Source organism: Cetorhinus maximus, chromosome 5, assembly GCF_964194155.1.
Source record: "Cetorhinus maximus chromosome 5, sCetMax3.hap1.1, whole genome shotgun sequence".
Classification (NCBI taxonomy): domain Eukaryota; kingdom Metazoa; phylum Chordata; class Chondrichthyes; order Lamniformes; family Cetorhinidae; genus Cetorhinus; species Cetorhinus maximus.
In genome coordinates, this window is record NC_135883.1 from 150,372,696 (window position 1) to 150,399,330 (window position 26,635).

General features: G+C 42.9%; 1 protein-coding gene across 1 annotated transcript; it reads left to right on the plus strand.

The window, feature by feature from the left end:
* Window positions 1–1,616: 1,616 nt before the first annotated feature.
* Window positions 1,617–26,533, plus strand: trmt61b (tRNA methyltransferase 61B). The gene is made up of 7 exons (XM_078542689.1): window positions 1,617–2,544; window positions 7,704–7,806; window positions 11,231–11,421; window positions 17,364–17,455; window positions 19,043–19,257; window positions 21,720–21,797; window positions 26,359–26,533. The coding sequence occupies exons 1-7, from the start codon at window positions 1,747–1,749 to the stop codon at window positions 26,418–26,420; spliced, it is 1,539 nt and encodes a 512-aa protein (XP_078398815.1). The 5' UTR covers window positions 1,617–1,746; the 3' UTR covers window positions 26,421–26,533.
* Window positions 26,534–26,635: the final 102 nt, after the last annotated feature.

Consider the following 26,635-nt stretch of genomic DNA (forward strand, 5'->3'; position numbering starts at 1 on the left):
TTATGTCCTCATGTCCTTCCAAAGCACTTCAAAGCTGATTAATTCATTTAAAGCATTACTTTACAGGCTAAAATGATAGAAAAATTGCCCAGTGAGATAAAGGAGGGCTTAATCTGTTTTAGAGCATTGGTTGTGGGATGTGTATTGGGCAAGAAACTAGGGAACTGTTCTTCAAAAGTGACATTAGATCTTTTACATCCACCTCATCAGGCAGACAGGATCCTGGTTTAACATTACAGCTAAAATACTCGAGCAATACAAGACACTCCCAATTCTACATTGCCCCAAGTGCTCAAGTCCTGGAATTCATTACATCACAGAGCTCAGAAGGTCCTTCAACCCCTTGTGCCCATGTCAGCTCTTTGAAAGAGCGATCCAGTTAGTCCCACCCCGCTCCATGTTACCCATAGCCCTGAAAATCCTTTTCAAGTGAATATCCAAATTGGGCTTGAGCACACAACCTTCTGAGTTTAGAAGAATGAGGGGTGATCTTATTGAAATGTACAAGATTCTGAGAGGGCTTGACGGGGTAAATGTTGAGATGTTTCCACTAGTGGGGGAATCTCAAACTAGGGGACATAGTTACAAAATAAGGGAACACTCATTTAAAACTGAGTTGTGAAGGAATTTCGTCTCCCTATGTAGTGAATGTCTGGAATTCTTTACCCCAGAGAGTTGGGGAGGCTAGATCACTGAGAGTATTTAAAGGGGTGGAAGATAGATCTTTGAAATATCGGGGAGTTGAGGGCTATGAGGAGCTGGCACAAAAGAGGAGTTGTGGCCTGGGGCAGATCAGCCATGATCTTATTGAATGGGGGTCAGGCTTGAGGGGCCGAATGGCCTATTCCTGCTCCTATTTCTTATGTTCTTATTCTCGGAGTCAGAAGTGAAAGCACTACCAACAGAGCCAAAATGGACTTGCATTGATAGAGCGCCTTTCCTGACCCCAGAATGTCCCAAAGCACCTTAGAGCTAATGAATTCTTCTGAAGTGCAGTCACTGGGCAATGTCGGAAACATGAAAGCCAATTTGCGCGTAGCAAGCTCTCACAATTAAACAGCAATGTGATCATCCATTTTTCTGATGTTGACTAACAGATAAATCGTGGTCAGGACACCAGGGATAAATCCCCTACTCTTCTTTGAGACAGTGCCATGGGATTGTTTACATCCATCTGAGAGCACAGCCCTTGGTTAAACATCTCGTCCAAAAGACCGCACCTCGGACTGTTCAGCACTGGAGTATCAGCCTAAATATTTGTGCTTGAGGGCTGAATATTACAGTGGGGGGGGGGGGGGGGGGGTGCATACTGATGACACCCCCCCAGAAGAAAAGTCAGTCTGACTGACTTTAAAAAAAAAGGCCATCCCACGAGTGTTGGACTTCTGCCCATCTGTGGGAAAGAAGTCCCGCCCTGAAGAGCTCTTGCAGTCTCTGCAGTGCCAGACCTCAGTGGCGGGGTCTGCTGGAGGTACAGCAGAGACAGGATGCTCTCTGTCTGCATGGCCAGTCTGCACTCAGTGAGCTCCACGTGTCTGCCTCTGGACACCAGAGGATGCAGCGGGTCGCTTTTTTTATGATGCTCCGGTGTCGGAGGAGGAGCTTTGCAAGCGTCTGCTTCCTGCTTGTAAAAGCAGAAACAGGTGGGACTGCGGCTTTTGGCAGGCGGATGTGCAGAGGCACTCCGGCTGCAATGCAACAGGAAGTGTCTGGACTTCAGCGCGGAGAGAGGGAGGCTGCTGCAAAATGCTGCGTCCTTTGCGGGCAATGTGCAAAGCAGACAAGTGCTTGAAGCTGCAGAATCTGGCACTGGCTAAACGCCCTCACCCACCTCACTGCCCCCGTGCCGGGCTAACCTTCAGCTGGCGCCTGCTGTCGCTCGGGTCCATCCCTCCCAGCCCAGGGGCTGGAGATGATGGGGAATGGGATGGATCCCAGCCGGGACAGGAGGCCGGAGCTGGCCAGGGTTGCCCAGGGTGGGCACGGACTGCCCCCCTGCCGGGCAGAGCAGCTCTGCCTCCTAGGAGACGCCCCCTGTCTCCGCTGGAAAGGCTCAGCCGCCTGATCCCCCAGGAGATGTTGGCCCAGGAGGTGATGGAGCTGAGGGAGCAGCACCTGAACCAGGAACCAGGTGGAAGCAGCGGGCCAAGAGGTGACAACGCAGCACCCATGCCAACTGCGCCTACAGGATCGCCCGCAGCTCCCGGGGGGAGCTGGCACCTGGCCCAGGAGGAGGCCCCTGGCCAGGAGGGAACCACTTGCCACCTGAGCCCCCCAGACAAAGAAGTGCCCTTTAAAATTGGGGACGTGGTCCTTGTAGAGTTTTGCAGGCGACGCCGCTTAGAGCTTCAAAAGATGTTCAATTTGATGACAGGTGGGAAGTTGCACAGCAAGTGGGGCACCCTTGCCCACCAGGAAATCCTGGGAAATCTCCCTGGCCAGGTATTCAGGACTTCCACTGGCTTTGAGTTTATCATGAGGAGACCATCCTTGGAGGAGTTTGTACTGCTGATGAAGAGAGGACCAACCATTTCTTATCCAAAAGTATGGAGTGATTTTTTTTTCTAAAACAAAAAGCTTGGTTGTTCATTTAGTAAAGATTTAATTTTAAAAGAACAAATCAGGTCACTTTAACGTAAATGCTCAATTGCAACTTTTAAAGTTTTGAGAATGAACAGAACTAACTCACCACCCCCCAACCCCCAACCAAAAAAAGTGATCTCTAAGAAAGTGTCAGGTATACTCTTGGAGAACGAGGATTGCATTCTCTATAATTTAGGAGATTTGTCAAAGTTTTGATATTAAAAAAAAATTCTTTCGAGTTATCAACAGTCACAGATTGCAACTCTTTTGAGTACAATCACAGTTCTTGGTTTCCTGGAGTGGGACACGAACCCACAACCCTCTGATTCAAAGGCGAGGGTGCTATGAACTGAGCCACAGCTGACACCTCTCTAAGTTTTGATATTAAGGGGAACAAATAAGTTGATAGAAACTATTCTCTTTGATTGGGGAGTCTAGGATTGGGGGCATAGTCTAAAAATTAGAGGTGGATGTTTCAGGTATGAAATTAGGAAATGCTTCTTCACACAAAGGGTGCTAGAAGTTTGGAACTTTTCTGCAAACAGCAATTGATGCCATATCAATTGTTAAATTCAAAATTGAAATTGAGAGATTATTGTTAACTAAAAGTATTGAGGGCTATGGTGCTAGGTTGCAGATAAGACATGATCTCACTGAATCGTGGAGCAGGCTCAAGGGGCTAAATGGCCTATTCCTGTTCCTATGTTTCAATTGCAGCACAGCTAAACTGCTTTCAGACTTCTGCCCATGATCCATCTGTGAAATATGTGTGTGATAGAGCTCCACAAGGTTTCACTTTAGGCACCTTTATATCGTCATGAGGCCCTTGAAGGGAACAATGCTGAAATGGAGACCCATGACCTCATTGTGCTGTTCTCCACATGTTTCCACACAGAATCATAGAATAGTTACAACACAGGAGGAGGCACATCATGTCCATGCTAGCCTTCTTAAGAGCTACTCAGCTGGTCACACTCCCCTATCTTTTCCCTGTAGCCCTGTAAAATTCAGCACTTAATCAATTCCTTTTGAAAGCCACAATGGAACCTGCCTCCACCACATCCTTAGGCAGTGCATTCCAGATCCTAAACACTCACTGCATAAAAAGGTCCTGGGGCTGAGATGATTGACCTCCAACAACCACAACCGTCTTCCTTTGTGCTAGGTATGACTCCAGCCAGTGGAGAGTTTTCTCATTGATTCAGTTTTGCTAGGACTCCTTGATGCCACACTCGGTCAAATGCTGCCTTGACGTCAAGGGCTATCACTCTCATCTCACCTCCTGAGTTCAACTCTTTTGTCCGTGTTTGGACCAAGGCTGTAATGAGGCCAGGAGCTGAGTGGCTCTGGCGGAACCCAAGCTGAGTGTCAGTGAGTAGGTTATTGCTAAGTAAGTGACGCTTGATAGCGCTGCTAATGACCCCTTCCATCATTTTAATGAAGATCAAGTGTAGACTGGGACGGTATTTGGCCGGATTGGATCTGTTCTGTTTTTTGTGGACCGAACATAACTGGGCAATTTTCCACATTGCCGGGCAGATGCTAGTGTTGTTGTTACACTGGAACGTGATCAGATAATCTCTTTCTTGGTAGCATTAGTTGAGGGATAAATATTGGTCAGGTGACTGGAGATTCTCCCAGGCTCTCCTTCCAGTGCAGGGCCACATCCACTTGAGAGAGCAGACAGTGCTGTGGTTTAATGTCTCACAGATGATGGCACCTCTGACAGTGCAGCACTATCAAAGAGAGAGATCTTCGTGCATATAGCTTGCCCTGTCCGAGCAAGAGAGAAGCTTGGACTTTACATCCTAACTGATTGTTCAGAGAAAGGGAATGTCTCAGCTGCCAAAAGCCCATCAGCTTTACTGATCAGAACAAATACAATCAATGGATGGATCAGTAACAATTCTTTTAGTACGGAGCAGCAGAGTACTCACTTAATCACAAAAAGTTAGCATGCAGGTACAGCAAGTGATTAGGAAGGCAAATGGAACATTGGCATTTATTGCAAGGGGAATTGAGTATAAAAGTAAGGAAGTTTTGCTGTAATTGTACAGGGTGTTGGTGAGACCAGATCTGGAGTACTGTGTGCAGTTTTGGTCTCCTTACTTAAGAAAGGATATAATTGCATTACAAGCAGTTCAGAGAAGGTTCACTCATCTGATTCATAGAATGAATGGGTTATCCTATGAGGAAAGGTTGGACAGGTTGGGCCTATATCCAATGGAGTTTAGGAGAGTGAGAGGTGATCTTATTGAAACATATCAGATCCTGTGGGGACTTGCCAGGGTGGATGCTGAAAAGATGTTTCCTCTGATGGGAGAGACTAGAACTAGGGGACACATTTTATAAATAAGCAGTCTCTCCTTTAAGACAGAGATGAGGAGAAATGTTTTCTCTCAGAGGGTTGTTAGTCTGTGGAATTCTCTTCCTCAGAGAGCAGTGGAGACTGGTGAGACAGGTAAGTAGAGTTGCGGCCACAATTACATCAGCCATGATCTTATCAAATGACAGAGCAGGCTCAAGATGCCAAATGGCCTAATCCTGTTCCTAATTCATTTTTTTTTTGGTACAGAGAGCGAGCAGAAAATGTCCTCGGCCTTGATATTGTTATCACAAGCTTTGGAAAAGAAAGAGAAACAAATCTAAAGATAAAAATCCAATAGAAAAGCATGAAACACTGAAATCAAGTGAATAGTTCCAAAGAACAAAATTACAGAAATAAGTAAGAAGTAACTTTAGTCATGGGAAATCATGTTTAACGAACTTGCTGGAGTTTTTTGAAGAGGTAACAGAAAAGTTCGATGAGGGTAATGCTGTTGATATGGTGTACATGGACTTTCAAAAGGAATTTTATACAGTACCACACAACAGACTTGTGAGAATAGTTTTTGCTGATGGAATAAAAGGGACATTAGCAACGTAGATACAAAATTGGCTGAAAAATAGGAAACAGAGAGTAATGTTTAATGGATATTTTTTGGGCTGGAGGAAGGTTTGCAGTGGAGTTCCCCAGACATCAGTATTGGGACCCTTGCTTTTCCTGATATATATTAATGATCTAGATCTTGGTGTGCATGGGACAATTTCAAAGTTTGTGAATGATACGAAGCTTAGGAGTGTTGTAAACTGCAAGGAGGATGGTGTGGAGCTTCAGAAGGACATAGACAAGTTGTGGAGTGGACAGATAGGTGGTAGATGAAATTCAATGTGGAGAAGTGTCAGGTGATGCATTTTGGTTGGAAGAACATGGAGAGACAGTATAAAATAAAGGGTGAAATTTTGAAGGGGGTGTAGGAGCAGAAATACCTGGGTATGTATATGCATAGATCATTGAAGGTGGCAGGACAGGTGAAGAGAGCAGCCAATAAAGCATATAATATCCTGGGCTTTACAAGAGCAAGGAGGTTATGCTGAATTTATATAAGACACTCGTTAGACTTCAGCTGGAGTATTGTATATAGTTCTGTGTGCCACATTATAGGAAGGATGTGAACAGATTGGAGAGGGTGCAGAAGAGGTTTACAAGAATGGTTCCAGGGATGAAAAACTTTAGTTACGACGATAGATTGGAGAGGTTGATCTCGTCGGAGAGAAGAAGGCTAAGAAGAGATTTGATAGAGATGTTCAAAATCATGAGGGGGCTGGACAGAGTAGAAAGGGAGAAACTGTTCCCACTCGTAAAATAATCAAGAACGAGAGGGCACAGATTTAAAGTGATTTACAAAAGAAGCAAATGTGACGTGTGAAAAAATCTTTTCACTTGTGGAATCGTGGAATTTCACAGTGGATCAGGTCTGGAATGCACTGCCTGGAAGTGTGGTGAAGGGAGGTTTAATCAAGGCATTCAAGGGGGCATTAGATGATTATTTTTCAAATAATGTGCAGGGGTACGGGGAAAAGGCAGGGCAATGGCACTAGGTCATAATGCTCATTTGGAGAGCCGGTGCGCAATGGGCTGAATGGCTTCCTTCTGTGCCATTAAAATTCTGTGATTCATGAGAAATGAATCCCTGTTCTCATCTATTTTTAAGATATTAGCTGCATAATGCCAATAAAATAAAACAAATGTAGAAAACCAGAAATGCGAAATAGAGTTTTGAAGAGAATAAGTAGACAAAACAAATTTTAGAACATAATAGGAACGGGAATAGACCTTATCGTCCCTCGAGCCTGCTCCACCATTCAATACGACCATGGCTATTCTTCTGCCCCAACTCCACTCTCCCACTGACTCCAAATATCTCGTGATTCCCTGAGAAACCAAAAACCTATCTATCTCAGCTTTCAATATATTCGACGTTGGAGTATCCACAACCCTCTGGGGTAGAAAATCCTGTGTAGTTATTTTGAACATGTCACACTTTGAAATGTCAAATGTTATCACAGAGAGAAAGAGAGACAGTCATTTTGAGCAGGAAATTTACACATGTCTTCCGAAATTCCTACCCCAAATAGCAAATGACCTCTAATTGCCTTCAGGCCATGTTTACTCAAAGGAAAGTGAATTTGTGGCTTAAAAGGACAGACAAGCTTCAGCTTGGCACCAGAATGCTGTGGATGATTCTTTGTTCTTCCATGGGATGTGGGTATCACTGGCAAGGCCTGCATTTATTATCCATCTCTATTTTTTCCCTTCAACTATGTGGCTTGCCAGGTCATTTCAGAGAGCAGTTAAGAGTAAACCACATTGCTGTGGGTCTGGAATCATATGTAGGCCAGACCAGACCAGGTAAGGATGGCAGATTTCCTTCCCTAAAGGACTAGGCCATTAATAAACCTGGTGGGTTTTTACAACAATCAATGGTATCTTCATGGTCACCATTACTGAGACTAGCTTTCACTTCCAGATTTATTAATCAAATTCCACGGTGGGATTTGAACCCATATCCTCAGGTTATTAGCCTGGGCCATTACCATTACACCACTGTCTCCCTCTAATGATAAGAGTGTAATAACCTGCCCATTGTATAACGAGAAACACCATAGGACATACGTTAAATCATTCTAAACATTTTGTGACCTCCTCTCTGGGATAAGTGTTCCATCTGCCAATTCAGTTTGGAAACTCCAGTTCTCCTAAGTCATTCTCAATCTTTTTTTCTTTATGTTTCTTCTAGGACATCAGTGCCATGTTGATGATGATGGATGTTAGTAGTGGGGACTGTGTTTTGGAGTCTGGTTCAGGATCTGGAGCAATGACACTGTTTTTGTCCCGAACAGGTAATATCTGTATTGGCTTCCTGACGGTAAAAACTGAATGACTTTGAATATCCTATACAACTCTGTGCTGCCAAAAACTATTTATTAGAATGCTCGAATGAAATATTCACTGCATTGTTGGCGCTGGACTTATTTACTGTTTTAATACTGTAAAAATCACCACTTAAACTAATATGCTTAATGTTATTACAAAAGCAAAATACTGCGGATGCTGAAAATCTGAAACAATCAGCCTGAAATGTTAACTTTGTTTCTCTCTCCACAGATGCTATTCAACTGCTGAGCATTTTTAGCATTTTCTGTTTTTATTGCTTAATATTATTCTTTTAATTCATCAGTCAGCTTGCTCTCACCGCCAGTCACAGATTTGTATCTGCTATTACCTTTGCCGTAATGTTTTGTAACTCAAATATTCCCTTCAGACACAAACTCAAGATTGGAAGGATAAATTTTATAGTTGTACAGTTTAATGAAATGAAATGAAGAAATGCTCGCAATCCATATAATGTTTTATTATGTTGTTATAATGTGTCAAAGCAGTAGTTGAGTGAATTGCTTTTCAAGTGGTTTCATTGCTATTAAGTGGGTAAAAATAGATATAATGCAAAATGTTGCATTTTCACTGAGGGGCTTACAGAACTCTCAATGATAATGCTACACTGGCTATAAAAGCTTTAATTAAATTACTGCAAACTATTTTTTCATAAACTACAAAAATTACCTGCAATGTCAGAAAAAAATAATACTGAGATGAATTTTGGAAGGAAAGTTAAGGAAGAGGAACCTTTACATAAAATGGCAAAACTCCTAGAAAACGTTAAACAGAGATATTAAATTTATTCTGCACCTTCCATGATCTCTGGTACCCCAAAACACTTTGTGAAATACTTTTGAAGTATAATCACTGTTGTACTCTAGGGAATGCAGCATACAATTTGTTCACAAAAAGCTCCCATAAACAACAATCAGATGACGAGCGGATTTTCTGTTTCTTTTACTAGTTTAAGGATATATATTGGCCAGGACAACAGGAGGCCTCCCTTTCTCTTCTTTAGTGCTCCCTCAGTACTGCATTGGAGTTGCAGCTTCAATCGAGTTTCTGAAGTGGGTCTTGAACCCACAACCTTCTGATTGGCATGGGAAAAAGTAAAATGGCACAGTGATGCAGTGGTGATGGCTATTTGATATTAGAACTAAGGCACATTACTGGATCACAGTAGAGAGAGCTTTTCTGTACTTAACCTGTGAATCCTTGATACTATACTGACATTGGGTGCCCAACATTCCAAGTTTTCCATTCTCGCACACGAACATCCCTCATCTTTAACTTAAAAAATGTTTATAATCATAAAATGAACATACTCCAGTGTTAAGCCAGATGAATAACTTCTGCTCTGTTTCCAACTTTGATGATCCAAACTCACAAAAGACTCTTCAGAAAATTGCTAACAACCAAACATGCCCACGGAAAATAATTTGAATTAATTACATTTCTATCTCCATACTGATAGCTGGTGCAAAGATTCCGTTTAACTACATAACAGCAGGTTACCATACGTCAAACTAATTCATTGTGTGATTTTAAAATTCTCATCCTTGTTTTCGAATCCCTCCAGGGCCTCGTTCCCCCTATCTCTGTAATCTCCTCCAGCCCCACAATCCTCCAAGATATCTACAGATCATCTAATTCTGTCCTCTTGAGCATCCCCAATCACTCCACTGTTGGTGGCCGTGCCTGCAGTTGCTTGGGCCTCAAGTTCTGAAATATCCTTACTACACCTCTCTACCTCACTTTCCTCCTTTAAGACACTCCTTAAAACCCACCTCTTGTACCAAGCTTTTGGTCATCTGATCTAATATCATATTTTATTCCTGTGAAGCACTTTGGGACGTTTTATTGTCTTAAAGGTGCTACATAAATATAAGTTGTAGTTGTGTGTTGAAGCACATTGAGTTCTCTGTGAGATACAACACTTTCTCTTACAGGAGCTCAGTCATCAGTTGTGGCTTATTACACCTCCATGTTGATTGTTCTTTTTGAAACACAAATCAAAGTAAAATACATTTTTAAAATTAATATAAATAGGGATTTTTGATTATGTTTACAGAATTCCAGAATAAAAAGAGGACTTTTAAAACTGCATATCTCTCTTTGCTGGTGCTTCCTGAAGGCTGAGTGAGAAGATGCTACAGCTGATATGGCACTGAGTCTTAAAACCGGAAAAAAGGATTCATTTAAGGAATATCTGTTGAACTTTTTAATCTAATTTTTAAAAACTTTAATCATTCACGGGCTGTGGGCTTTGCTGGCTAAGCCAACATTTATTGCCCATCCCTAGTTGCCCTTGAGGAGGTGGTGTTGAGCTGCCTTCTTGAACTGCTGCAGTGCATGTGGTGTAGGTACATCTACTGTGCTGTTGGGAAGGGAGTTCCAGGATTTTAACCCAGCGACAGCAAAGGAACGGCAAGATATTTTCCAAGCCAGGATGTTGTGTGGCTTGGAGGGGAACTTGCAGGTTCCCATGCATCAGCTACCCTTGTCCTTCTAGGTGGTAGAGGTTGCTGGTTTGGAAGGTGCTGTTGAAGGAGCAGGTGAGTTGCTGCAGAGCAACTTGTAGATGGTACACAATGCTGCCACTGTGTATCAGTAGTAGAGGGAGTGAAGGTGCTGGATGGATGCCAGTCAAGTGGGCCGCTTTGTCCTGGATGGTGTCGAGTTTCTTGAGTGTTGTTGGAGTGTTGTATTCATGCAGGCAAGTGGAGAGAATTCCATCACACTCCTGACTTGTGCCTTTTAGATGGCGGACAGGCTTCGAAGGTTCAATAGGTGAGTTACTGCAGGATTCCTAGCCTCTGATCTGCTCTTGTAGCCACTGTATTTATATGGCTGGTCCAGTTCATTTTCTGGTCAATGGTAACCCCCAAATGTGACCATCAACTGCACTTATTGTGCACCTCCCGTGAATAGTCCCTGGTGGAAGACTACGGAGGGAAACCTTACCAAGTATCAGTTTGAAGTAGGTCTGTTCTGAGTTATCTGGGGCAGCAGATGTGATAGGGCAATGTGCTTCAGTACCCTTAGGTGAGACCAGGGGGAAAATCTGCTGGAGTTCCCATTTTTAGCTGTCTTCTGGTGACCCTGCAAAACATTGCACAATGGTTAAGGAGAGGACTGAGATGAACTGACTTCTAGGGCCCCACCTCCTGCTGAAACTGTTTGCGCTAATGAATGAAGGATGACCAATTGGGTCAGGTGCCAGTGGCTGCCAAACTCCTTCAAACCATATCCAGCACCTTCACTGGAGGGAGGTGGAGAATTGGGAAGGAAATTAAGTCAATAAGAGTGCATTTGTATGTGTGTGTTCACCAATAATTCAATTTTGCTTCCTTTTCCCCCACTCCCCCCCCCTCCCCCCCAACACAGTGGGATCTTCTGGGCATGTGTATAGTTTTGAGGTGAGACCAGATCACCACTGCAATGCTAAAAGAAATTACCAGCGCTGGCGCAATGCCTGGGAAGTGGCCCGTGAAAAAGAATGGCCAAATAACGTTAACTTCATTCAGAAAGATATTGTATCTGCCGCTGATGATATCCAAGGAAAGATGTTTGATGCTGTAAGTAACCTGTTGTTTTTACCATTACTGCACCTATAATGTAGAGGATCTAAATGCAGCCCTTTACTCTGCCTTCATTCCAAGTGCTTTGGATCTGCTAACGTAGAGAACAAGAGCCTTCCTACATTCCCATAGCTTTATTTAATCAGAGATTAGTGTAGTACTGCAGGAGGCTATCCGGCCCATCAAATCGAGTGAGTCCTACTCCATGCCTCTTTCCCCCATATCCCTTGCAATTTTTCTCCATCAATTTATTTTTCTCCATTAAGTATTTAGCTCCTTTAGCTCGGTTGTTGCACTGGTTTAATGCTTCAACATTTTATTCTACTATTGGCAGCTGTGTTTTCAACTGCCTAAGCCCTAAGCACTGAAATTCCCTCCCTGATCCTTACTACCTCGCTACCTCTTTCTTCTTTACGATACCCTTATAACTTGCCTCTTTGATGATGTTCTTGGTTACCGCTTCTATTATCTCCTTATGTGGTTTGGTGTCAAATTTGGTAAGTTGTTTTAGCACCTCCTCTATGAAGCACCTTGGGACATTTTATTATGTTAATGGCAGTATACAAATGTAAGTTGTTGTTGCAGTGGGTGACGTAGTGGTAGTGTCCCTGGGCTAGTAATTCAGAGGCCCAGGCTAATGTTCTGGGGACAAGAGTTCAAATCCAACCACAGCAGCTGGTGGAATTTAAATTCAATTAATAAATCTGGAATATAAAGTTAGTCTTCGTGATGGTGACCAAGAAACTATCACCGATTGTCGTAAAAACCCACCTGATTCATTAAGTCCCTTTAAGGAAGGAAATCTATCATCCTTACCTGGTCTGGCCTACATTTGACTCCAGACCCACAACACTAGGGGATAGTGAGTAGCCTGCTGGGAAATGAAGTCACGGAGAAAGAGAACATTTTAAAGGAAATAAAAAATAAAGACATCATAACAAGCATAATTATCCACAATTCCAATCAAACTGACTTAGTTCATCACAAAATTCATAAGTGCAGCCCAAAATGCATTTAGGTGCTGTTTCATTTTGGATTGTACACACAATGGAATTTTAGGACCTGGTCAATTTAGATGTTCAAATGTGCAAACTCTAGGTTCCTAATCCTCTCAGATTCCAAAAGATAAACCAACTGAGAAAATAAAAAGCTCAGGTTAGAATTTGGGCTTCTGACTATTTGAACTGCAGTTCAGAACTTTCACTGGTACTTCTGGCTCTTTACCTAGTGTAACCTCTTGGCCTACACGGCATCACGAGTCACAGCTTCGCTTTTCAGTATCAAGTGAGCAAGTTGTAAACTCCGCAATAATAGCCCTATAAATATGAATACATAAAAATAAGTGACAGTGAAAGTAGAAGCAAAGATTTATAGCTAACTATTGATTATACTGCGACAATATCCAGACAAGTAAACACATCATGTCATTAACATGAAACCATTGTGGGTAGAGTTAACTATCATTAATAGTAAATCATATAGAGATCACTTCTTTTCTGCTTTTTTTCTAGTAATATGTAAAGAAATCGTATTTCCATTATAATAGTAAAATAGCATATTGTAACCTTGAAAAAAACTAACTTGACTGTGTACTTTAAAGGATCACATCTATTTAAAGGTATACCCAATGATTTAGTTGGTAAGTGCCCTGCCTAGCACGGTACTGAGTCAGAATAGTTCGAGGTTCGATTAGTAGTCTGTGCTGAATTAACTGATCTCAACTGGGACAGCAGTAAGAGTACACTCATTAACTTTCCTTGGCTGAGAAGAGAAAATATCAGCCACTCCTGACTGGTGTCTACTGACTTACTGGAAAGTGTGCCAGTGTGGCACATCAATTGAGGGCAGCATCAGGCTTTGTTACAGTGGCCTCGATGGGTGGCTGAATGCCATGGAGAGTGAGATTGGTAGTTAACTGTCAGTCACCATCACTGGTTCATTCTCCTTGGCAACGCCTCTACCAATCAGATTCCACTTGCCAACCAATCAGCTTTCTCTTCACACACAGTATAAATTATTGTTTTCCCCTTAGATTGGTATTCTTTCAAAGTGTCCTGATGAGTGCAAGACGAAAAGCTTCGACATGTCTCTTTTTTCAGCAATACTCAAGTTCTGTACTACCTATTTATATGCTATTTCTGTGTGCAAGTTACACGAGGATGAGCAATGTTAAGGATTTGACATTACACTTCAGGAACTTTTGTGCATTCTTTTTCTTCACCTTTAATCCAAAATTTTGTATTAAGCTATGGAAATAAACACCTTGTGCCTTTGGAATCAAAGAAGTTCACAATGTGGGAGGAGGCTATTTGACTTATAGGGCCAAGAACATAAGAAATAGGAGTAGGCCATTTGGCCCCTCAAGTCTGCCCTGCCATTCAATAAGACCGTGGCTGATCTGCCCCAGGCTTCAACTCCTCTTTCGTGCCAGCTCCTCATAGCCCTCAACTCTCCGATATTTCAAAAATCTATCTACCTCCTCTTTAAATACTTTCACTGATCTAGCCTCCACAACACTCTGGGGTAGAGAATTCCAGATGTTCACCAGGGAGGTGGTGGCGTAGTGGTATTGTCACTGGACTGGTATTCCAGAGACCCAGAGTAATGCTGTTGGGATCCAGGTGCAAATCCCACCATGGCAAATGGTGTATTCAATAAAAATCTGGAATTAAAAGTCTGATGATGACCATGAAACCATTGTCGATTGTTGTAAAAACCCATCTGGTTCACTAATGTCCTATAGGGAAAGAAATCTGCCATCCTTACCTGGTCTGGCCTACATGTGACTCCAGACCACAACAATGTGGTTGACTCTTAAAATGCCCTCTGAACAAGGGCAATTAGGGATGGGCAATAAATGCTGCCTAGCCAGCGATGCCCACATCCCATGAATGAACAAATTAAAAAAAAACTATCCTCTGAGAGAAGAAATTCCTTCATATCTCAGTTTTAGATGAGTGTCGCTTTATTCTGTACCTATGTCCCCTAGTTTGAGATTCCTCCTAGTGGAAACATCTTCTCAACATCTACCCTGTCAAGCCCCCTCAGAATCTTGTACGTTTTAATAAGATCACCCCTCAGTCTTCTAAATTCTAATGAATAAAGGCATAACCTGTTTAGCCGTTCTTGATAAGTCAACCCCTTCATCCCAGGAATCAGCCTAGTGAATCTCTTTTGAATTGCCTCCAATGCCAGTATATCCTTTATTAAATACGGGGACCAAAACTGTACACAGTACCCCAGGTGCGGCCTCACCTACACCTGTACAGTTGCAACAAGACTTCCCTATTTTTAAACTCCAACCCCCTAGCAATACAGGTCAAAATTCCATTGTCTTCTTAATTACTTGCTGCACCTGCATGTTAACTTTTTGAGTTTCATGTACAAGAACACCCAGATCCCTCTGTGCTGCACTTTTTTGGAGTCTCTCTTCATTTAAATAATAATCTTCCTTTTGGTTCTTCCTACCAAAGTGCATGACCTCACACTTTCCTACATTAAACTCCACCTGGCAATTTTTTGCCCACTCACTCAACCTATCTATATCCCCTTGCAGATCCCTTATGTCCTCATCACAACATGCCCTCCCACCTATTTTTGTATCACCAGCAAATTTGGATACATTACACTCTGCCCCCTCCTCCAAGTCATTAATGTAGATAGTAAATAATTGAGGCCTAGGACTGATCTTTGTGGCACTCCACTGGTTACCTGGTTTCCAACCTGAAAAAGACCCATTAATCCCGACTCTCTGTCTTCTGTGTGTTAACCAATCCTCAATCCATGCTAATACATTACCCCCCAATACCATGAGCTCCTAGCTTGAGCAATAACCTTCTATGTGGCACCTTATCTAATGCCTTCTGGAAATCTAAATACACTACATCTACCGGTTCCCCTTTATCAACTCTGCTTGTTATATCCTCAAAGAACTCTAGCAAATTTGTCAAACATGATGTCCCGGATTTTCGCTAACGAGGCAGGCAGCTCGACTTGGGAAATTTCCCAACTTGGCAGATCTGCCTCTGTGGAAAGTGTCCAGTCAGACCCAGTTTTCACTTCAGGGTGTGCAGGTGTGAGATAGAGTCTGGCCCACCGCCCTCAGAAGCAGGTTGGAGGCAGCCGAGTGCCAGGGTGGACTATTTAAAAGATCCAGCTTAGTTTTTTGGGATTTGTCCCAATTATTTGCTTATATTTTAGGCACTCTAGCACTCACCTATCACACCCCCCCACCCACTCCGCATGCCACTTGCATGTCAACTCATGCCTCCACCCACCCCCATAGCCTCTCATACCTTCCATGCCAACTTATGGCACTTCCATGCAGATTCACCCACTATACACTGTACAGAACCAATGAGCCCTATCGTAACAATGGTATGTATGGAACTGCTTAAGAAATACCCATTCATAATTTTCTTTTTAAAAAAACTGCTGTTGTTACAACCCTATACAAGTGTCAACCTACCAGACCTTAAAAGTATCAATAACAGAAGCTGTAAGCACCTGATACCTCTTTATCATGTGCAAATAAACATTGAGCCATTGACAAAAGAGCTCACAGGAAAAATAGCTTTTTATAACATCATAAGGCTGTCAATTAGGCAACGTTTTCCCTTCTCCCAGCTGAATCAACAGAGATAATCCTTTGATGGGAGTCTGGGCTCTCAGCCAAGTGAGGGTGTGGCACGGAGGGAGCAAGGGTAAGGCCTTTTTACTTCACCTTTCAAAACATTCCTGAATCTAGACTATGGTTCACAACAACTCTGAGGAGCTGTGACCCACAAGTCATGGAGAAGCTGGCCTGACTCCATGAAAATTGAGGGGGCTAGGTGATGCCTACTCTGGCAATGAAGGCAGCCAGGCTGGGAGTGCAGGGTGTGGGCTCACCTTAAACCACACCACCAAAAATTGGGGGTGGCGGGAATCTTGGAATCAGGTCCCACCTGTCATTTTTGAATGGCTCCAGAGACCTTGCAACTCCATGAAAATCCAGCCCAGCGTGTCTCTTCTGACTCTTTATGAGAGCAGCTCGGAACTAATCCCATTCCCCTGTTCACTTCCCCACAGCCTCTGCTTCAAATGTTTGTCCAATACTTTCCTTTAAAAGAAGCAATGGTCTCTACCTCAGCAAACCCCTGTGGCAAAACATTCCATTTTCCAATTACCCCCTGCATAAAGGAATTTCTCCTAATATCTCTCCTCACCCTTTTACTGGCATTTTTAAATTGATGATCCCCTCAATCAGAGCAAGTAGTCTTTCCCTATTTATATTATCAAAATTCTTCATACTTTTAAAACCTCTTTTAAATCTCCTCAATTGTCTCTTCTCCATTACAACTGGCTCTCACCTCAAGTCTTTCCTTACACCTATGGTTACCCCAACTGCCCTTCAGACTCTTTCTGTTGAGCATGTAGTCCACTGGTGGGCAACCTGCTGCCCGCGGTCCACATGCATCCCATCAGGGTTCTGAGGGCGGCCTGTGAGACATTTTGTCGACTGTTACGTGCGCAGCGCCGCGCTGCCACGGTTCAATCAGCACGCCCCGCGAATTATAGGTACGCAAGTGCAGTTAGCAAAATTACCCTATCCCATCGTGGTTATGACACCGGTGGAGGTGGAAGGTTGCACTTTTTTGATGTTACTTTTTGACGGTAACCCAGAGTTAGAAGGTGAAAACTGGAGTTTGGATGTGGCTTTTCTCGCCGACATCACTGGTCACCTGACTGTGTTGAACGAGTCGTTGCAGGTGGAGTAAAAAAATCACCTCTCTCACACCAGTTGCTCGTGTCAGAACATTCATGCAATCAAAGTTCTTGTATACCTTTCCTCTTTAGCTGGTTAATTTTGTCTTCATCCAGGGCACGAGCATGAATTAATTCCTCCTCAAAGTAATGCATTTTATATTAATTTCTCCATCCTCTTGCATCCTTTGCAGATTTCTCTGGATATGCTTAACCCACAACTTGCTTTACCTGTGATCTACACATACCTCAAGCAAGGTGGGGTCTGTGCAGTATATTTAGCAAAGTAAGTATAAAGTAGGTTTGCTCGATTGGTGCAGTTATCCATGTGGTAAAGAAAGCACTTGCTTTTATGTAGCACCTTTCATGACCTCAGGATATCCCAAAGCACTTTACAGCCAATGAAGTGCTTTTGAAGTATAGTGTGGCGGGTTCATACTTGTAATACATTTGCATCCCTGAATATTCATTAGCATGGGGGGAGGAGTGGGGACATTTATTTTTGTAATGTAGGAAACACAGCAACCAATTTACCCATAGCCCCCACAAACAGCAATGTGACTGGAGTCGTAGTGATGGATTTTATGCTCCCCGACTAGTGGGTTAGAAAGGGGGACAAGTAAAACTCAGTGGGTGGCCTTCCCATCACCTACTCACACACCCTATACCTGTCTGAAATTTTAAAGAGGGGCGGGGGAGGCCTGGGGTGGGGGCTTGGGGGGCGTGCATCGGAAGGCCTCATACGGACTCTGCCAGCTAACGCCCTGAGATGGACATACATTTGGACAGTACTGATTTTTTTACCTTGACTGACTGTCTCTTTCCCTCCCCAACACCACACCTAGAACATCAGGCCCTTCCTACTTCACTCCTCCATGCCTCTGACCCCACCCTCTGTTATCCCATCTTCCACTCCACCATGTTGACCAACACCCCCTCACCACTGACTCACCCTTGCTGGTCCCAAGCCTTCATGCAAAGTGCCTGCTCCCCTAAGTTGTGCTGTGGAGTTAAACAAGGACATTACACACACAACTACAGAAAGCCGACTGGCGCAGGTCATCTTTAACCGATAGAGAACCGGGTTCCATGAGATTCTTATGTAGCACTGACTTTATCCTGAGGGTAGGACTTTCACACTAATGTATATTCATGGCTTGCAAATATATTACCAAGTACAAACCCACCACAGGCCAGCATTAGCCTCGACACACTGCAAACAAGCTGCTGACTTTGGGCGGAATTTTACGCCAGCAGGATTTTACAGTTCCGCCGAAGTCAATGGACTGTTGAACGGCTCTTCGCTTTTTAATGCCCCGCCCTCCGCCGTCATGGGACCGTAGAATTCCACCCTTTTTCTCTGCATCTCAACCTGCCATTGGGAAATCAAAATTTCACATCCCGCCTCATTAAGTCACTCCATATGCCATGTTTCTGCTCTTACAGGCTCCGCAAAATTGCACCTTCCAACCCCCCCCGCCCACCCCCCCAACCATTAACTCTGTTTCTCTTCACAGGCCTGCTGAGCCTTTTCAACACTTTTTGTCATTGTTTCAGATTTCCAGTATCTGCACTATTTTGTTTCTCTAACTCTTTGCTTCTCTTTTTTCACCTTTTTTAAAACCTGTGTTTTGAACAGGCTGTTGGTCACTTCTACCCCACCACCAACCCCCCACCCCAGCTCATGGCTAGGTGCCTGTTGTTTATTCCTTTTATCCATTTCTCTTTCTTATTCTTCCCCCACCTGTGCCACCCATGGGTGTTTTCTACATTAAAAGTGCAGTATAAATGTACATTGTTGTTGTAATAGTGTGACAAATTCTATTGAGGTCCTAGAGTACTGAGTTCTTCTGCCAACCTATCTTACTTGCAGTATTACCCAGGTTGTCGATCTATTGGAAGGGATACGCAGCTCCCAGTTATCCCTATCTTGTGAGAAGATCCTTGAGGTCATTCACAAGAAGTGGCTCGTTGCACCAGCTCTACGGAAGGACGGCAGCGTAGCACCCCGAGTGGAACCGCAAAGGAACGTGTATGATGAACTTGGGGCTGAAGAAGGAAGAGATGCAACCATGCTGGAGGATGACGGTAAAGCATTTACCCTGCCTCCGGCTTTCTCAAATTTACTGAGTGTTTCCTCCAATGTAAACATTAAAATAGATGACTTGAGTTGCTACCCAATCTGTGCAAATTAGCACGACTTCTGCCTTCACTCCAGACCCCAGAACTATTGGATCCCAGAGAGTACAAAGCAAAGTACAAGCACATATTACTGATGGAATGGTTGTTGCACCATGCTCAGAACTATTTTATTAATTAAAAACTAAATTTAAAGTATAAAGCCACCCTCCGAACAAATGGAATTAGAACTTTGAAAAGAATATTGTGAAGACGATACCTGATATAGCATAAAGCCGTACAGACAAGAAAATATGGGATTCAAGTCCCGACCTTTACTAAGTTAGCTGATCTCAGGTGAACAATAATCAGAGTGTTATAATTGGGCTCAGTATCCCTAACCTAAGAAGTGGGATAAAAAAAATCAGTTAGTGTTCCTGATTGCTACCTTGTGAATTCTGCTGTAAATTGCATGTGTGGAGGCATCAAATGCGATTAAAATGGGAACACACATTTGAAGAATGACCTGCTGTATATTTCCAGCAGTTTGTTATTTCTTGAAGAATGATCACTGGGTGATGTACTAAAGAGCCCTTGACTGTGGACTCATTCCCCATTGGGAACTGAATATACGCTTGAAAACTAAAATAATTCCGAGCTATGAGGAAAGAGCAGGGGAGTGGGACTAATTAGATAGCTCTGAGAACCAGCACAGGGACAAATACCCTCCCTCTATGCTCTGCGATTCTAAGGCCTGGATTTTCGCAACAAAGAAGAGCTTCTCCGCCGTTGCAAAAATGGCGGAAGAGACCGAAATCTGGCAGTCCCGTCCCCAAACATGGTACTTACCATTTTCGTAGGGCGGGAATGGGCCTGGGTCGGGATTTGTATATGTACATTTTACGGAGGCAGCTGATCATATACATCAACAACTGCCTCCAATCATGTCTAATTTTGATGACCCAGGTGTGTGAAACATGACTTGCAAAGATTAGACTTGGTAGGGGCAAGTCTAAACTTTGTGGAGTTCTTTGGAGAGGTGGGGTACTCTATTGGAGATGTATGGTACCTCTCTGGATATTATCTTTGGGACATCTTTAAGGGTGTCAGGTGCCCTTTGGGGAGGTCAGATGCCATTTGGGATTATTAAAATTATACATTAGGCAGAAAAAGTGCATAAACCCATTAACTGTAAAACTCTTTGGAACCATCAAAAGTGTCAATAATCGACTGTCAAAGATGTCAAAAATGAACTGTAAAAGGCAACTGTTAAAAGTAACTGCTCAGTTGTTAAGGCATTTGTAATTCCTGCCCTTTAAATCTTTGAAAAAAAATGCCTGGTGTGTTTTAAAATGAAATCCTTGCTTGATTTTTCACTCTGTCCGTTGACATAAGCCTAAAGGTTACCACTATGAGATTAGTGCTGCCTGACCGATTTCACAACCTTCTATTGTCACAGTAGGGTGCCTGCCATTTCAGTTTAATTGACAGCTGCAAGTGGTTATAGACTTTTTGAAATGGGACTATAAATTCCAGTGCTTGTTTTTAGAAGAGATTATGCACTTGAATGAAATGTTTGTTCTTATAAGGGATCATGTAGTTGAAGGAATGTAAATGTAAGTGGGTTTTTATGAATGAGAGCTTTTTTTTAAATAAAGTCTATATTAGTCTATTTAGAACTTTATTTTATTTCATCTCAGCATGGCTCCTCAGATGTATATGGTGGGTACTAGGTGGGTTGGTATTGCAGGTATGAGGGCAAAGGGTGATGGATGGGGATATGGGTTGGCATGAATTGGCATAGGGGCTATAAAGGGCCATGGGGGTGATTAGAGAGGCACAGGTGGGTGATGGGCCATAGGCAGTGGGTAGAGGGACAGATTGGAATGGAGGGTGTGAGGAGCCATAGGGTATGGGCGGGGGAATGAGGTGGCATGAAGGATATGGTGGGTGGCTAGGGGGCATGGGTTGGCATGGATAGAGCATGGGGATTGTGTGAGGAGTGAAGGCTGGAGGGCTGTTTTATGTTCTAGTGTTTTTTTTTAAACTTAAACACAGTGCTTCAGCACAGAAGCAGGCCTTCCACCCAGCCTGCCTCCACACCTGGCAGCCTCCTCACTTATGCAGGGGTCATCTGGCCAGACTCCCAGAGAACTGCCACCCCAGAATGAAAATTCTAACTTCTGGGCTGCTTTCTCCTGAGTCAGGTTTGTGGAGCCGGTAGATGTCCTGACTCTGCGCTCCTGATCGAGGAGAAAAAATCCAGGTCTAAGATTTTGCAATTTTAGGTAAGGGGGGGAATAGTGAAACATTGCAAAAAATATTAGGAGGAGTTGTTCTATTGTATATTTTAATAGTTCAGGAAAAAACTGTCTTTTAAGTTAACATTGAACCTGGAATAATATTTCAAAAATGTTTTACGTTAAATGCAGGTGAAGAGGAAGATACCAAACCTTTTTGCACAATACCTTATATTGCCAGACCCCAACATGAGCAAGTTTCTCACACAGGTAATTCCAGCTCATTTTTCTTTTTTACTTGTATTTCATTTGTTCTTAAAAACTCTGACCTTGATGTTGCCTGTTTGATGCAAGTGTAACTGAGTCACTCTTTATTGAGTTGTTAGAGACAAACTGTGTTCTATACTTCTCACCTTTCACTTAAAATTGTTGTTCTCTATTGGCCATCCAAGTACCATAAAAGTTTCTCCACCAAGTTTTATATCTCCACCGTGTTACTCCCTCAGACTGTACCGAGTGATTTGTCATCCTCGGTGATTTCATCCGCCATGTCAACTCAGCATGCTCTTTCTCTCTCTCTGTCTTCTTCTGTGAGTTCACTGCCCTCCTATACTCCCTTAATCTCTCCCTGCACAGAAACCCCCCAACTCATATTCATGACTACCACCTTGGCCTTGCAATCTCACCTGGCCTTGCTACTCCTATCGTGTTAATCCGAGATAAGGCAATGTCATTTTCAATAATTGCTTTCCACCCACATCCCTCTTTAAGCCTACCCCCCCCCCCCCCAACCACCATCAACTCTTTCGACACTGGAAAAAAACTCTCTCCCAATTCACTTACAATTGCTCTTTCAAAATCAGAATTGTCTAGCCTTTGGCCCTATGTTCGTCACAACATTTCAGCAGCAATTGATTTTGCTCACTCACATCCTCATCTTCACCTTTGATGCCTTGGTCCCCAATAAAACCATTACCCTTTCTCAATCCTGGCCATTCCCCCTGGAATAGCACTCCCCTCTGCTCCCTTAATTCCAAGGGACACAGAATTGAATGAATACGACAGAGTATGGTTTCGCCATTTACTGCCATATCTGGCTGGTCTACATCAAACACTCTTGGGTCCTACGTTCATTTGTCAAGAGTGCTCACTATTCCAGGACTGTCCTGGAATACAAAGATAACTTCTGGTTTCTTTTCTCTACTACAAATCGTCTCCTTAAACCCCTCTCTCCTCCATCCTCACCTCCAACAATATACGAGGAGTTCATGGATTTATTTGTTATTAAGATTGAGATCATCTGATCAGCTGCCACTGCCACCTCCCTACCCCATAAAGCCCATCTTCCTGTAAGACCCCACCTACCGTAGACCTAATTTCACATCTTTCTCTCCTATCTCCCCACATGCTCTCTCCAAGGTCATCTTGTCCATCGGGCCCTAGTTCCGCTAAACTGCTGATCACCCTGCTTCACTTCCTGGCTCCCACGTTGATGATGTTAACAGTTCTCTGTCCTCAGGTACTGTCCTATTGCCCTTTAAATCTGCCATCAACACTTCTCTGCTCATAAAACTTTGTTCCCCATGTTTGTATAAACTATCGCCCAGGCTCCAAAAGCATCTCAAAACAAAACCCGTCCTCTCAGGTTTTTCAGTGTGCCGTCGCCTCCCAACTCCATGCCCATCTTTCCTGGAGCTCCATGTTTGTATTTCTCCAGTCAGGCTTCTCTGCCTTGGTCACAGAACCAAAATGACTTTATTCAATGTCACAAATGAGAGTCTCTGACTGTGACAAAGATACACTATCCCTCCTTTTCCTTTTTGAGCTGTTTGTAACCTTTGATACAGTTGACTACACCATCCTTCTCCAATGTCTCTCCACCCACTTCCTGCTTCCCCCCCACCAACCTTACTACCTCCGTCCCTGGAAAAAGACTCTCTCCTAATTTGCTTACAGTTTCATTTTCAATTTCTGAATTGTCTACCTTTTGGCCCTAGGGTTAGACCAGAGTCGCCTGGTTCCATTCTTATTCTATCATAGTCAGAGAATCACCTGCGATTGTGTCTGTTCCTCTTTCTGCCCCATTACCTCTGGTATCCCCCAAGCTCAGCCCCTTACTATTTCTCATCTACATGCTGCCTCTTCGTGACATCATCTGAAAACACAGTACCAATTTCCATTTGTACACAGACGACTGACTCACTACCAGCTCTCTTGACCACTTCACTGTCTCAAAACTGTTACCTGGCTACTGATTTCATTCCTCTCCCTGGCAATTGTCTGAGGCTGAATCAGACTGTTTGCAACTTTGGCGTCAACTTTGACCTCGAGATGAGCCTTTGGCCACACATCCATGCCATCATGCAGACAGCCCATTTCTACTTGCATAAAGTCGTCCGACTGCCCTGGCCTTATCTCATCTGCTAAAGAAACCTTCACCTGCATCTTTGTTACCTCTAGACGTGACTATTCCAATGCATTTTTGGCTGGCTTCCTATGTTTCCATGTTCTACTGGAGGTCATCCAAAACTTTGCTGACCAACCAAGTCCCATTCATCCTTTACCCCTAAGCTTACTAACCCACATTGGTCCCGGTTAAGCAATCCTTGATTTTAAAATTCTCATCGTGTTCAAATCCTTCCATGACGTTGCGCCCTACCTGTCTCTGTAATCTCCTCCTACTCTAGAACAGTCTGAAATATCTGCACTCCTCCAACTCTGACCTGTTGAACAGCCCTGATTTTAATCGCTCCACTGTTGGCAGTCATGCCTTCAGTTGCCAAGGCCCTAAGCTCTAATTTAACCCTTTGCCCCTCTGCCTCTCTTTCCTCCTTTAAGACACTCTATAAAATATATCACTAGGGCCAGACTTTTAGTCCTCTGACCTAATACCTCCTTATGTGGCTCGGTGTCATACTTTGTTTTGTAATGCTTCTGTGAAGTGCCTTAGGATAATTTATTACATTAAAGGTGCCATATAAATATATGCTGTTGTTGTTAGAAGCCTTTGACATAAATTTTACATACTCAGTTCAGAAATCCTTAGTATAGGCTTAGGAATATCATGGTATTCTTTACAATGAATCCATAAGAAATTATACCTATGTTGTCAGTTTATTCAGTTGGTAGCACTACTGCCTCTGACACTTAAGGTTATTAAATTCAGGCCCCGCTGTAGACCATGCTCTCCAATATAGTTCTGAAGAAATGCTGCATTGCCTGATGTGCTGTGTTGCGAATGAGGTGAAAAACAGAAGTCAGTGCCACTGATCTGGCAGATGTAAACAATTCCATGGCACTATCCAGAGAAGGGTAGGGAATCCTCCTGGTGTCCTGACCAATCTCCCTCCCTCCAACAACAGCATTAAAAACAAATTCTCTGATCATTCATTCACTTGCAGTTTGGGGGAGCTTGCTATGTGCATATTTGCTGTCACCATTTGACTGCTTAACAGTAATTGCATTTCTAAAGCACTTTGGAACATACTGAGGATGTGAAAGGTGTCATATAATTGCAGGCTATTTTTAAATTAATCACTTAACCAGTAGAAATAATATATTACTGTTTATCTTTTAAAAATCTGGAAACTTGGAATAGATCTGCTTCATTCCCTCAGCTCTAGTAAACACAGTCCTAGACTTTTCCAATCTTACATTGTAATTATATGCCCTGTCCCATTTAATATCGCACCAAGAGTAACATCCACCATTTCCATGCTTCTAATATCCTTTCTTTAGCACACAGTTCTCCTTCTGTAGCCCAATCAACACATCTCGCTCATATTCATAATTGCCTCCTTGGTTTTATATTTCGTACCTCTAAAAATAAAACCCAGTATTTACCTGAGCTACTGCTTTTTCAGGTAGGTACTTATGTTTTTTTATTCATACTGAACATTTAAGGTTTGGTTCCCTATCATGTTCGACTTCACGTTTATCTAGATTAAACTATATTTAATATATTTCTACCCAATCTGACTTGTTTAAGTTATTCTTCATTCTCCAAATTCTTCATTGCAGTTTTCTGTGCCCCTAACTTGGTGTCATTAAAAAAGATGATATTCCTCTAATGCTCTTTTGAGGTTCTTTCAGCATTTTCTTTTGGTAAAAAAGGATGAGAGGCATGAGCACTACTTGAACATATCAGGAATTTCCTCGGGGCAGTTCCTGCTCTGCTGCTGTAACGGTGGTGGAAGTTCATGGAAACCCCTATTTATGCGCAAAAACAGAATTTCCACCCAAGTTGCCAAAGATGGGGAAAAATTCGAGGAAATTCCTGGCCTTTGCTTTTATCAACTAAGACCATAAGACATAGGAGCAGAAATTAGGCCATTCGGCCCATCGAGTCTGCTCCGCCGTTCAATCATGGCTGATAAGTTTCTCAACCCCATTCTCCCGCCTTCTCCCTTCTATAAATGTTTATATAAAGTGGGTTTAACTTCCCTGCACAGTCCCCTGCTCAGTAGTAGATTGATAATTACAATGCAAGATGGGAAGTTGTTATGCAGAGACCAAAATGGTGAACAATTCACTAGCCGTGTCGGGCTAATCACACCCTGCTGCTGGAATGCTTGATTTCTTTGGGTGGGGGGAGGTCAGAGAGGCTTCTAAAGTTTAGGACACAGGGTCATCAAGGAATTTCAGCACAGACGACTGCAAAAGGACTGAAACACTTATTCCTGAATGATTGGCCAGGGCACAGATTTTGTGCTGTGAAGCTGGCTGACCCATTTGAGGTCAACATTTTCATAAAAGTTTGCCGTTGGAAGTTATTATTGTAACAAGAGATTCTCATCAATCTCACTTCTGTGTTTTTTTTTTCCCCCATCAGCTTTCCTTGTCAAATTAAGAAAATTTAGACCTGCTTCTTTACATTCTACTCCACAACAGTGAAAACAATAACTCGGATCTGTGGAATTGTGAAGATTGAATGTGTCGTATGTACTGTAAAGTTCTATTATGTGCTAAATCACTATGATAAATAAAATGAAGTGTTTTTTCACATTTATTCATACAGCTTATATTGTAGTACTTTTATATTTTTAAATATTTACAGTTGTGGCAGGATAAAAGATAACAAAAAACAATATCAAAGAATCATTTGAACA

Bases quoted from the DNA above. Each gene is read 5' to 3' on its own strand.
- trmt61b (XM_078542689.1), top strand. From the start codon at position 1,747: ATGCTGCGTCCTTTGCGGGCAATGTGCAAAGCAGACAAGTGCTTGAAG. The intron at 17,456-19,042 runs GTAAGTATAAAG...TCTTACTTGCAG, and splicing joins TGTGCAGTATATTTAGCAAA to TATTACCCAGGTTGTCGATC. The intron at 21,798-26,358 runs GTAATTCCAGCT...TTCCCCCATCAG, and splicing joins TGAGCAAGTTTCTCACACAG to CTTTCCTTGTCAAATTAAGA.